The sequence below is a fragment of the Balaenoptera ricei genome, chromosome 11 (assembly GCF_028023285.1).
Source record: "Balaenoptera ricei isolate mBalRic1 chromosome 11, mBalRic1.hap2, whole genome shotgun sequence".
Taxonomy (NCBI): Eukaryota; Metazoa; Chordata; class Mammalia; order Artiodactyla; family Balaenopteridae; genus Balaenoptera; species Balaenoptera ricei.
In genome coordinates this window covers 41,318,007-41,330,820 of record NC_082649.1, presented here as the reverse complement: position 1 = coordinate 41,330,820, position 12,814 = coordinate 41,318,007, and the positions used below count along the sequence as shown (strand labels likewise).

Sequence of the window (12,814 nt, the reverse complement as noted above, 5' to 3'; positions counted from 1 at the left end):
GCAAGGAGAAGGCCTGAGGGCGAGAAAAACTCCGCGAGAGGCGTGCTGAAGGCAGCTGGAAAGGACAGATCCAGGGCTATCCCGGGGGCACGGCTAACCCTGAGCCAGAGAACAGCTCGTGCCAATCACCAGCCGGTGAGAGCGGGACAAGGAAAAGACAGGGATACAATAAGAAAAGAACTTTATTGTTTATTAATGTTTCTGTGTAAAACTTAAGCTTTTTTTTTTTCTTAAAAGAAACCACCAAAAGGCGATTAGCTCAGTCCATCCCTTCCTCAGTCGTCTGCTTCCCACCGTCCTGCAAATACTATCCCAAAACATTTTGGAGGCAGGGAGGAGGGGGAGGCAGTTAATCAGAGTCTGAGAGCACGATGATCTCCTCTGGATCGCACTGTGTGGCCACACTCATCTGCAGGGGAGTGAGAGACAGAGAGTCAGAGAGGTCTGGAACACAGCGGATGAGAGGCCAAGGGAAGGACTTATCAGAGATCAAACACTGGGGTGGGAAAAGAGAGAGAGGAGGTGATGAGTGCAGCAGACAGAGAACCCCAAACTGAACAATGAAAGAGAATGAAGTCAGGAAACACAGCCTCCCCCTTACCTTAAAAGTACCAGGCCTGGAGGGTTGTGATTGTGGGGTGTGGGACAACCGGGCTGGAAATGGGCTACAGAGGGAGCTGGTCACCAGGCCGTGGCTAGGAGAATCCACCCTCGTGGAGGAATCGGCAACTGGAGCCATGGAAGCCAAGGGGGAAGGCGGGCTGGGCAGGGTATGTGTCTTCTTCTCATTCTTTTCATGCACTGCCCTTTGCCTTTCCACATAGCTAGAGACACAAACATATGTGGGTGGAAGGGTATGTGGAGCCTGAGGCTGGAGGGGGAGCATCCAGTTTCTCCCCGCAGACTCCGTTCCACAGTATTCCTCTCAGAAAGCCCCCGCAGTCCCTCCTTGGCTTCCCTCTTTCTCCTCCTTATTGCTGTTACCTCTTTCCTAATGGCCCAGCTTCTGTTTGCTTCTCCTTCCGAGATTTCTTGTGGGGAGGACTGGAATCTCCCCAGGTGTGAGGAGAGACGCCTCCGTTGAAGGAAGTGGAGGTGACCATGGCTGCTCCATTCTCCAAGACAGTGGTGAAGGGATCTTCTGATTGCTTCCTGGAAGAGGAAACGTCCCTCTCCTCAGGGGAAGGAGTAGTATCCAGGGGCAAAGCTTCAATCTCTAGCTCAAAGAGCTGAGACATAGGGCTCTCTTCCTCCAGGGGCAACTCCTCGAGGTGCTCTCCACTGCCTTCAGCAACTACGCTGGAGGGGGCTGGGGGCTCTTCTGCCAGTGAAGATGGTGACACTGTGAGTCCTTTGTTTTGCTGCTCCCCCGATGACCCGCTGATCCCTTTGCGAGATTCCAGGTTCTTTTCAGTGGAGATCTGTAGTGGGGACATGGGGCTCTTATCTCCATCCTTCCCTGGAAAAGAAGAAAAGAGGGGAGGGGTAGCAAAAGAACTAGGGGAAAGAAAACTGCTGAGAGGATACTAGGAGTAAGAGGAGGAAGGGAAGGATCTCAAACAGGGGGCTCATGCCCAACAGAGTAGAGGGAACCAACGAGAAGACTATTTCCTTGACGTACCTGCTTCCTCCTCCTCCTCCTCCTCTTCATCGTCCCCCTGACCTTCCTGCATCTGTTCCAGACCCTCCTCTTCTTCGGAATCTGTGGCCTCCTCTTCTTCCTCCTCCTCATCTTCCTCTTCCTCCTCTTCATCCTCCTCCTCATCACTTTCCTCATCTTCATCATCAGTCTCAGCCTTGGAGGTGGTAGGGCACTCCTGGGATGCCATCCCACTAGGGCCCTGCAGGGGACAAAGGAGTTTCTCTAAGGAATCCCTTGCCCCAGAGGGGCTGCTTCTTGCGTTCCTTCTGCACACGCCATGATCAGTCACCACGTACTCCCTCCTGGCCAGTGCAGTGGAAGGACAAGGTCTTTCTGAAGGGTGTATTCCCTTCCATACCTCACCGGAATCCAAGGAGGCTTTCGAGGGGTCTGCAGAGTGGGAAGAGGTGGCTTGGGGGAGCCGGGCTCTTCTCTTCTGTCTCTCGCCCTCCTCGCTCTTGTCTTGCATCATTGCGTACTTGGAGATGACCTCATCCAGCCGGTTCATAGCCAAGCTCCGGTTCTCCCGCAGGCGCCGAGCCAGGGCAGGATCTGACAGTGCGGGATCAATGCCTATGTGGGAAGATGTAAAGTCAGTGTACTCACCCAGAACCCTAGAAGAAGGGACTAGAGAGACGCCCCCTCCACCACACACCTGATGAATGAGGGTTACCAAGGAGCATCTCACTAATGCCTACCTGGCCTATAGTCATCTGTGAGGTGACAGCCAAAGTTGTAGATGAGATCAAGGTGGCGACGCTCCTGTAACCTGATGCCCACATCTCGGAAGGCATCCTGAGCCATGAGCTGGAGCTGCTGTCGGGGGAGGCCAAGGCTGTGCCGAGCAGCTGCCTTCTCTACGGCCCGCAGTACGTCTCCATAGTCAGGGAAGGTATCAGGCCCTGGCTTGTTGATGAGCCGCTCAATGCGCCTGTTGACCTCTGGGTAGCGGGTACCACGGTAGGGGATGCGCTGCTCTATGACCCGGCCTGTCAGTGAAGAGCAGTCTTTCAGCTCACACAGCCGCCCAAAGAGGCGGATCAGCTTACGCTTCAACCTCGCCTCCTGCAGGTAAGTGGAGTCTGGGTCATCCAATTCTGAGAGATCCAACTCCTTTTCCTGCAGCCGCCGGATCTCTGCCACGTAGAGTGCCAGCAGCTGCTCCAAGCGCTGGATCTGCCGCCGGGAACCATGGGTCCTTGGGGCCTCAGAGGCAGTGGTCTCAGCACTTGTCGGGTCCGAGGAGGGGTCTGCAGGAGGGTTATTCCCAGAGGGCTCACTAGAGGTGGTGGCAGCAGGGGCCAGGTTCAGCTTCTTCTTGGCTGAGTGGGCCTTGAGAACAGTGCAGAGCTCATTAATGTAGACATAGAGCTTAGCTGGCCGGCTCTGGGCCCGAGAGAGGACCCGAGAGAGGATGTTGCAGAACTCCGCCGAGGCCAAAAACAGAGAGTGGGCCCGCTGCTGCCGGTTATAGAGGAACGGGACCACCTCAGGGTGGTCCGCCGTCTGCGTCTTACACAGTTCAAGGAACTGGAAGGTTCAGGAGAAAAAGGGAGGGGGAAAGAGACAAGGGATGGGATTGAGAGAAAGAAGGCGAGGTGGGGTTAGTGGGGAAGAAAGGACAGGAGAGCCAGTCAGCCATCCCCCTCCCTGGGGTACAAGAATCTTCTCCCCTAAAGCTCACCTCTTCAAACAGCTTCTCATTCTCCAACTTGTAGCATTTCTTGCCGCCCGAACTACTGCTTCCTCCAGCCCCGTGGGGCTGGGAGGAGCCAGGGGCTTCTGCCCTGGGTGAAGCCGGATTGGGGGGTGGGTGGGAGGGCCCTGGCAGAGCAGCTGCTTCATCTTCGTCATCATCATCCAGCACGATGATGCTGTTAGCGGTGGCCATGGGGGATCAAATCCCCCGGAGGGAGGAAGTGTTGGGGATTTCGTAATTCCTGCTGGAAGGGGATGGGGCCTCAGACAGAGCCCCTCCAGCATAGCCCCATCCCTTCATCTCACACATTTTCCAGTCTTCTTGGGTTTCAAAACACCCAGCCATGCCCAACAGTGTCCTCACTGCCTATCTTCAGCAACCATTAGTACCATGTTTTCTGGGCCCTTTACTTTGGGAGCCCCAAACCATCTGAAAACCTTAAGTCCCACCCCCAGCTCCACCCCTCACGTCGATATCCGGTCTTTCAGTTGCATTTCCCCACTATTTCTCATAGTTGGCAAGTTGATTCTTCCTCTCAACCCCTGGACGACCTCTCACATTGCACTCCAGATTTCCCTGACATCCCCTCGAACAGATACCACACCCCCGCTGGCACCACCTCAGGTGTTTTCCCCTTTCGCTCTCACACACATCAAATCCACACCCTCACTCCAACCTGAAGGGTCACCCCAACTCTGAGACTCTCTTAGGCGAAGGAGGTTCCCTCCCAACAATCCATTTCCCTTTCTCCTACTTAAATTATATCCATATTCCACCCTCTGATGGCTCTCCTCAAACCGGGGCGTTAGGTTGGAGATATTTCACCTCAAGTCCCCTCCCTCTCACCCCACCCTAATTTTCCCCATTCTCTTTCTGGGACCTGTAACCGATCGTGAGCCCCACACTGGGCTCTCCTGATTCCACTCAGATTCCAGCCCTGAGTCCGGTCCTTCCCCTAGATGAGCTTCCCGCCAAGTCCCCCTCCCCCAGTTCAGCCCCCGGCCGCCCCACTCCCCTTCAGGGATAGGAAGGAAGGTACCACAGCTTGCCCCTCAGACTCAGCGCCCGGAACCCCCCAGTACCTCTCCCTCGACATTCCCGCCCCCGCCTTCGCTCCCCGCACCGTCCGGCCCCCACCTCAGAAAAGGTCTCTCGAGAAGACCCTCGCCGCTGATCTCAGAACCTCGCATGGTTCCCTCCGTCTTCCTTCCCCCTCCCACCGCAGGCCCTACTCCGGACCGGAAGCCGCGGAGTTTCCGCCTACAGGCACCTGGGAGCGGCCATATTGTCGTACGGAATCCAGCCCCCCCACCCCGTGGCCGGAAGTGACGGTAGACTCGCCGCGCGAGGGCTTCCAATGCCACCCACATAGTCTGCGGCTCCCTTCCCCCTGACCTGCAGGCGGCAGAATTGTCCCCTCCGGGCGTCCCAAGTACCTGGAGGCCGCCATTTTGCCGTACGGCTCTGGCTACCCCCGGATTGGGGCGCGCCGCCAGTGGAGCTCTTTTCACCCGGTGCTTCTGCGACTCCGCCAATCAGAAACTTCCCGCATCCCGGCCCAACCGCCGGCGAGTCGCGTGCCGGGAGGACTGAGCCACCTTTCCAAGTAGGGGAGGGGGGAACGGAACAGGGCAGCTGAGGAATTGGCCCTCCAAGGCTGCACAAGGATGCACGGAAAGGCGGGAATCTCTTAAGAGGGAAATGAAACCTTTTCCATCCACTGGGCTATTGACAAGCCTTCTGGCGCTGCTTTCCTACCTGCCAGGTACCAGTTTCCACGGCTTAATCGACTGCGCCTGTCATTCCTTTCTATGGGCTGCGCGCTCCCTTGTCGCTGTCCAGAAGCTACTTCTACATCCAGTTGCCTACATTTCCCAATCGTGAAGTCATAACACATGCATACAAATGAGCACAACACGCTGTACAAATGTGTTATTATTACTGCTATTGTTGTTGGTTTGCTTTTCAAGCTCCACCACAGAACTAATGACCAACCAAGTAGGTGGGACCTGGGTGGTTCTCCTTCCTTTTCTGGAGGGGATTCCCGAGGCGCAGGCGCTGATGACCAGGAGGCTGTGCTTTGTCCAGGAGCTCCAGGGCCTGAGGACGGGCGATGTGGGGAGGGGGTTCTGAGAAGAATCTGCAAATTGCCGCTGTGAGGGCTGTGAGACGAAATGAGGCTCGTAAAATACCTCGAGTCTCTCTCGTCCTCTTCCTCTGAGAGAGCTGATGAAAGAAGGAAGAGAGAAGAAACCGACTTTGACGCCCGCCTCGCCCGCAACCCCCCCCCCCCCCCCGCCCCACACAACTAACCCAGATTTAGGGAAGCTGGAGGGGCTCGTGGAGGCAGAGCTGGGTCCAAAGGTGAGCTTCTGGGGAAACCGCAAATGTTAACACGGTTCCAACTGCTGAGTTTCTCACCTCCTGCATCCTTGCGAATTCCACAGATGGTGAGCATCTTGCCACTTTCTGGGATCACAGACCCTTACATCCCCAAGCCCTCAGCGTCCCAGAAGCTCAAACTCTCCCTTCCATTAAAGAATCCCACACCACTTCTCTCCAGTCGTCTAAGCCTATAGTCTTCAAATGGGGGATATGAAGACTTGCCCAAGGGTACTCGGATTTGGGAGATATAAGGGACTTAATTTCCAGATTCTCAATTTTCCCAAAATTTGTTTTCCTCAGTAAATTCCTGCAGTAGAGCTTCTCCTTCTTCCTTTTCTCTTTTACAATAGACTTTCTCCCTCTTTAAAAAAAAAAAAAAAAGGATACTGTAGTTCTCAATCATGAAATCTCCTGGGGATAATGTTACCTTGTTTTTTGTTTGTTTTTTGGTTTTGTTTGTTTGTGTTTGTTTTTGTTTTGACCACTGGACTGCCAGGGAATTCCCTTACCTTGTCTTAAATAAAGAGACATGTAACCTATTTCTTTCAAGGCACCATAAGCACCACCTCGTCTATCTCATTTAAAATGTACTTTTAGGTAGTTCCCTGGCAGTCCAGTGGTTAGGACTCTGTGCTGCCAAGCAGGGTGCCGGGGTTTGATCCCTGGTCAGGGAACTAAGATCCTGCAAGCTGAAACATAGACAAAAAATGTACCTTTAATATTAACAACTATGAAAATGTGTACAATCTTTATGCTATTTAATCAGTTCTCCTCACATAATTGTAATGATAACCCAGAAGAAATTTTTCTAAAAAACTAGAGTCTTATGGTCACAAGAAAGAAAAATATTTTTCATCTCAATTAATATATATGTTTATGTAGGAAAGAGTGATAGATTGGTCAATAAAAGACTTTCAAGTATAAAAGCATAAAATTGTCTGTGGAGAAGTAGAATGGTAATAGGAGTTCTAGGAGAAAAGAGAATGATGGAAGAAGAAAAGAAGGATTCCCAATTATATTTTTAAACGAGTGGTGGTGAATATCAAGTCACTCTGATATTTCAACTCCCCTGGACACACAAAAGATGGATTTAATTGTTTTATTTTAAAATGGGAAATTTTTTGTATGCCAGGAATTACATCCTTGAAACAATGTTAATGTATGATGAAAAGTTTTAGGTGCTTACTTAAAAATACTTGAGGAGTATAAACTTTTTCAAAATTAATTCCCGGAGTATAGGTGCAGAAATTTTAAGATAGCTGCTCTCAGCTCTCCAAGTGTCCCTCCAAAGCTCCCATTTCCCCCTTTCTCCCCTCTCACCTCCGTGGCAGGGAAAGAGGACGTTTATAGGAAAGGCAGTCACAGTTCCAGCTCCTCCTCCATCTGAGGTGTTCTCAGGAGCCAGTCCCCAAACTTTGCCCATGGTAACAGCCACAGCAGCTTATAAACAGCCTCCAGCGTCAGTAGTGTCAGGATGAGGACCAGGAAGATGAAGAAGGCCTTGTCCATGGCCTGCCGCAGGGGACCCCTGGGAGGAGAGGGCCTCCGGGCAAACGCCAGGAACACATCCTCCTCGTCCACATCACCCTCCTCCTCAGCCATCCTAACCCACAGTGTGACAGCTGTCTGGAGCACGGAGGCTGGGATGGAAGCCCTTACTCAGCCTTGCCAGGATTAAGGGGCGTGGTGTCGGCAAGTCCTGCATCTGCCGAGCTTGACCCTAATTCCCCCAACCAAGAGAAAGAAAGGAGAGGAGGGCCTCTGAGCCTTTGGAACAGTCAATGCAATGTGAATGGTCTGGATTAAACAATTCCTAAAGTCTGTCCAGCTTTACCGTTTTATAATTCTGTGTTTCGGAAGCTGAAGGCTCAACAGAGACATGCCAGCTGGAGCTGCCCAAGTCATTCTGGGCCTCTAAGCTTAAGGCTCAAGGTCTTGGGCCCCTACAGACAGAGTGAGCAAGTGGACCTAGTATGCTACTGTGAGCCGCTCTCAGTCAAGCACCTAAGGCCCTTTTCAGCTTTACATTGGGTGGTTGGGGGTGGGTGGGTGGTGGGGACACGCCTAACCTAGGTGGGGTTGGGGGGGGCAAGCAGCGGCAGCTACAGTCCACGCAGCCGCGTAGTTCTTCCCCAGGTCTGCAGGCCCCCGAGGTTGCGGCGCTGAAACCCCGCACTCTCGCTTAGTGACTTCGAAGACGATTATATCAATCATTGGACTGCAGGAGCCAGGGCGGAGGTTTATAAAAAGAGAAAGAACATGATTGGCCAGCGGTGCGAGACTTAACTATTGGGACTTAACTATTGGGGCAATAATAAGGAAGAGCGAGCTTGTGCGCGAGGGGCATGGTGTGAGAGTAGCTGGTGGGAAATGTCCAAGAGGCTGTCTTGTGGCACGGGTTGAAGGCCTTTTCTTGACCCTCTTCCCCAGGCACTGGCCTGAAAATTCATGAGGGAAATCGAAGTCCGTATGGAGACCGGCCCACACCCGCCCCGTAGGTGGTGGTTGCGGGGTGGAGTGTGGACAGCGGAGGAAAGGGTCCATAGTGAACCTCATATCTGGAGCCTCTATGGTCTCTTACCTAAACTTCAGTTTGATCTTAATAAGAAGACATTGTTTTCTTGGGAAGAACTTGTTTACCCCAAAATGGTACAAAGGATGTCACAGGTTTTTTGTTGTTGTTTTTTAAATATTTGTTTATTTATTTTGGCTGCGCTGGGTCGTAGTTGTGGCATGCTGACTTCGTTGAGGCATACCTGAAGGATCTAGTTCCCTACCAGGGATGGTACAGTGCCCCCTGCATTGGGAGCGTGGAGTCTTACCCACTGGACCACCAGGGAAGTCACAGTTTTGTTTAGAGTCAACTCGTATTATCGTTTGCTACCGCCACAGGAGGTCATTACGAGTCAGAAAAAAAAAAAAAACTGGACCAGGGTGCAAACTAATCATTTATAAGTTGTGTTAATTAAACAAGGAGGCCATCAGACTGAGGGGCTCTAATGTCATGGCGGCCTACTTAAGCAAGCCAAAATCTAAACCTGTAAATGCCTCAGGGTCATGTAATCAAGATGCCACGGGAGGGAATTCCCTGGCAGTCCAGGGGTTAGGACTCAGCACTTCCACTCCAGGGGGCACAGGTTCTATCCCTGTTTGGGGAACTAAGATCCTGCATGCTGGGAGGCACAGGCAAAACAAAATAAAACAAAAAAACACTAAAGGACAACCAATCACACACAGCCAACTGGGCTAAGCTATAGCCAATCAAATAATTTCCTTTCTCTGTTTCCACACTTTCTCCATTTAAGTTTTTCCTCTGGCTGAGGTCTGAGGAGCACGCATTACCACTTCTGGTTTGGCACGGCCCCATTTGAATGCATTTTTTGCTCAAATAAACTTAAAATTTTAACATGCCTCAGTTTACATTTAACAGTTGTGTGATGGGGACCTTGGGCCAGTCACCTGAACTTTCTTTACTTTTTTTATAAAATTGAAAAAGTCTTGCCTCACAAAGTTGTCAGGAGGGACAAACGAAATAAGATTTTTTTTTTTTTTGTAAATTATGAAGTGCTGTGTAAACATAATGTATTAATTTCTGATACCCTCACTGTGTCTCAGGCAAGTTTGCAATAAAGCCACCCAAACACCTTTATCATCTCCTTATAGTTCCTTCCCCATGGTAGGTTCAGCACTAAGATCTTGTGTAATACATAAATTCAGCACTTTATTGAATTTAAAAAAAAATTTGAAGTAATTTCAAACTTACAGAAAACACTTAAGAACAGTATCGAGAACTCTGGTATCCTTTCCACCCTGATTCCCCATTTGTCAACATTTGGTTATATTTGCTTATTTCTCTCAACCCCAATATAACCATCTATTATGGGTTGAATTGTGTCCCTTCAAAATTCAAATAGTGAAGCTCCAGTACCTCAGAATATGACCTTATTTGGAAATAGGGTTGTTGCAGATGTAATTGGTTAAAATAAAATGAGGTCATACTGCAGTAGGGTGGACCCTTAATCCAATATGACTGATGTCCTTATAAAAAGGAGAAATTTAGACACAGACCAGCATACGTCATGTCCAGACCAGAACATCACGTCCATACCAGCATACGTCAAGACCAGAATGTCATGTGAATGTGAAGGCAGAGTTAGGGTTGATGTGTCTACAAGCCAAGGAACGCCAAAGATTGCCAGCAAACCACCAGAATCTAGGGGAGAGGCATGGAATAGACTTCTGTCACAGCCCTCAGAGAGAACCAACCCTGCTGACTCTTTGATTTCTGACTTCTAACCTTCAGAACTGTAAGAAAATAAATTTCTACTGTTTAAGCCGCCCCGTTTGTGGTACTTTGTTATGGCAGCCCTAGCAAACAAATACACCATCCTAATCAGGAAATCAACACCACTATCCAATTATAGGTACAATTCAGATTTCATCAGCTGTCCCACTAATGCCTCTGTCCTTTTTGGTCCAGGATCGCAGATCGCATTTGGTAGTCACATATCTGCAGACTCCTTCAATGTGGGCAGTTTGTCTGTCTTTCTCTTTCATGAATCAGCTTTAAAGAGTACAGGGTTTTCATTTCTGTACAATGTCTCTCCAACCTAAGTGCATGTTGGGGCAAGAGAGAAACGATGTGGCCTTTGTGTATCACATCAGAAGTTGCTGGAGGCAAACCGTCTCACTCCTGATGCTGCGAAACCAGTCTGGCAGGTTTTTCACCGTAAAGCCATAACTGTCCCTTTGTAATTCCTAAGTATCTGGCACAGCACCAAATCTCCACCACCTGCCTTAGCATCCCTTTATGACTCTCATCGGAATAAGCATGATGATGTTTATTTTTATTTTTAGAATTTATTTATTTATTTATTTTTGGCTGTGTTGGGTCTTCGTTGCTGTGCGCGGGCTTTCTCTAGTTGCGGTGAGCGAGGGCTACTCTTCGTTGTGGCTTCTCATTGTCGTGGCTTCTCTTGTGGAGCACGGGCTCTAGGAGTGCAGGCTTCAGTAGTTGTGGCACGTGGGCTCAGTAGCTGTGGCTTGTGGGCTCTAGAGCTCAGGCTCAGTAGTTGTGGTGCACGGGCTTAGTTGCTCCGAGGCATGTGGGATCTTCCCGGGCCAGGGCTCGAACCCGTGTCCCTTGCATTGGCAGGCAGATTCTTAACCACTGCGCCACCAGGGAAGCCCGATGATGTTTATTAAATGGTGATTTTTTTTTTTTTTACTCCGTCATTTCTTCTTCAGTTTTCAGTCAACAATCGACTATAAAAGAACATTTCTTTCTCCCTGATTTATTCATTTATTTATTTATATCATATGGACTCACGGATTCCTATTTTACTCAATAACTTGTAATCCATTACTACCATATTTATTTATATTGCCTGGACCCATGCATTTCTATTTTATGTAATTAATTGTAGTCAGTTACTATCATCATTAATTTCATGCGCAAATTATCCCAAATTTGGGAGGCGCCAGACTCTGGGATCCGTGCCGCCTGGCGCCCACCATTCCCACGGGAGAAGATGGGAAGCCCATGGGCTTGGTGGTGCAAGTGGAGTTCACAGGCCACAGCCGCAGCAGCTGCGGCATCGGAGCTAGAGGCTGCTACAGCAGGACTGGAGGCCACAGAGTGCCCCAAGGGCCCCCAGCTGGTGGGGGGCAGGGAGGGGAGTGAGGGCTTCCCTGATACTGGCTCGGACCACTCTACTTGTCGTCAGGCACCACGGAGGAGGAGCTCCTGCGCAAGCTGGACAAGCAGCTGGACATCCTGGCGCTGATGGAGGTGAAGATGAAGGAGATGAAGGGCAGCATCCTCACCAGTGTCTCACCGAGGCCAAGCTCCGTGAAGAACTCCTCGAGAGGGATTGGCTGCTGGCTATGGCTGTCATCCGCAAAAAGCACAGGATGTGAACAAGTCCCATTTCGCCCTTCGGGACTCCCAGACACCTAGCAGCTTAGTGGGGACCTTAGGCCGCCGCTGTTGAACTCCCTCATACTCCTGGGGCACTGGTTGACAGTACTGAGGCTTAGGGCAGTTGGACTCTTGCTGGTGACCTGGCACCCTCTCTTGTTTCCTCCTGAAACAAGGTCCTGAAGTCTGGGATCTCAGACTCTGCACTGGTGACACCAGCAATTATGACTTTGTCTACCCCTCCCCACCTTCACCCCCACCCCCAAATTTACTTTGCAGGTTCTGGTGAAGCAGAGGCTTCAGAACCATTGAACTTGAAACTTATCCCCTATGGACTCAGGCAGGATGCCCAAGGACTATGGGTTTGGGAAGACAACACCTTGAGTGTGGCCAGCAATCAGAACTCTTCCACGTGTAGTGATAAGAGATCCAAGTAACATCAGTTCTACTTTTTGTGCTTTTCCTTCCCACGTGCAGCCTGTGCTTCTGATAGGGACTGGCAGATCTGTGCCTCTCCCTCCTAGGACCTCCCTCCCAGGAGGCTATCTACAAGGCAATCTATGGGATCTCAGTGGAGATCCAGCTTGCCAAGGACTTAGGTCTATGCTGTTATGTTTGCTACAAATTCTATTTTCTGTACAATTAGTCAGATTAAAGTTTTCACTATGTTTGTTTGGCAAAATGAATTAAACAGAAAGTAAGGTTAAAAAAAATTATCCCAAATTTGGCAAATGAGAAAGTGCTTCAAGTTGTTTCCTGTGTCCTTTTGCAATGTCTACAACATTATTTGATCATTTCCTTACTTTCTGGTACAAGAGGTAATTCAGGCTCAATTTGTACTTTTCCTGACTTAGCCCAGGAATCAACCATTTCTTCAAGAGGCTCTGGCTTCTTTTTTTTTTTTTTTAATAAATTTATTTTATTTATGGCTGCGTTGGGTCTTCGTTGCTGTGTGTGGGCTTTCTCTAGTTGCGGTGAGCGGGGGCTACTCTTCATTGCAGTGCGTGGGCTTCTCATTGTGGTGGCTTCTCTTGTTGCGGAGCACAGGCTCTAGGCTTCAGTAGTTGTGGCTCGAGGGTTTTAGAGTGCAGGCTCAGTAGTTGTGGCTCACGGGCTTAGTTGCTCCACGCATGTGGGATCTTCCCGGATCAGGGCTCAAACCGGTGTC

The 12,814-nt window shown here is 50.2% G+C and overlaps 2 protein-coding genes and 1 pseudogene across 3 annotated transcripts; 1 reads left to right on the top strand and 2 right to left on the bottom strand.

The window, feature by feature from the left end:
• Positions 1–164: 164 nt before the first annotated feature.
• DAXX (death domain associated protein) lies at positions 165–4,570 on the bottom strand. 2 transcript variants are annotated; one of them, XM_059938938.1, is made up of 8 exons: positions 4,479–4,570; positions 3,327–3,585; positions 2,341–3,172; positions 2,001–2,215; positions 1,622–1,841; positions 985–1,459; positions 602–824; positions 165–409 (listed from the first exon to the last, which is right to left on the bottom strand). In XM_059938938.1, exons 2-8 carry the CDS (start codon positions 3,531–3,533, stop codon positions 350–352), a joined length of 2,232 nt encoding a protein of 743 aa, XP_059794921.1. In that variant the 5' UTR covers positions 3,534–3,585; positions 4,479–4,570; the 3' UTR covers positions 165–349. The 2 variants fall into 2 exon arrangements, with proteins under 2 accessions (XP_059794921.1, XP_059794922.1); XM_059938939.1 differs by having other exon boundaries at positions 3,327–3,582.
• A 2,515-nt stretch (positions 4,571–7,085) lies between these two features.
• On the bottom strand, positions 7,086–7,328 carry SMIM40 (small integral membrane protein 40). Its single transcript, XM_059937516.1, has one exon. The coding sequence runs from the start codon at positions 7,326–7,328 to the stop codon at positions 7,086–7,088; it is 243 nt and encodes an 80-aa protein (XP_059793499.1).
• An 867-nt stretch (positions 7,329–8,195) lies between these two features.
• On the top strand, positions 8,196–11,645 carry LOC132375298 (THAP domain-containing protein 11-like; annotated as a pseudogene).
• The last annotated feature ends 1,169 nt before the right edge of the window (positions 11,646–12,814 follow it).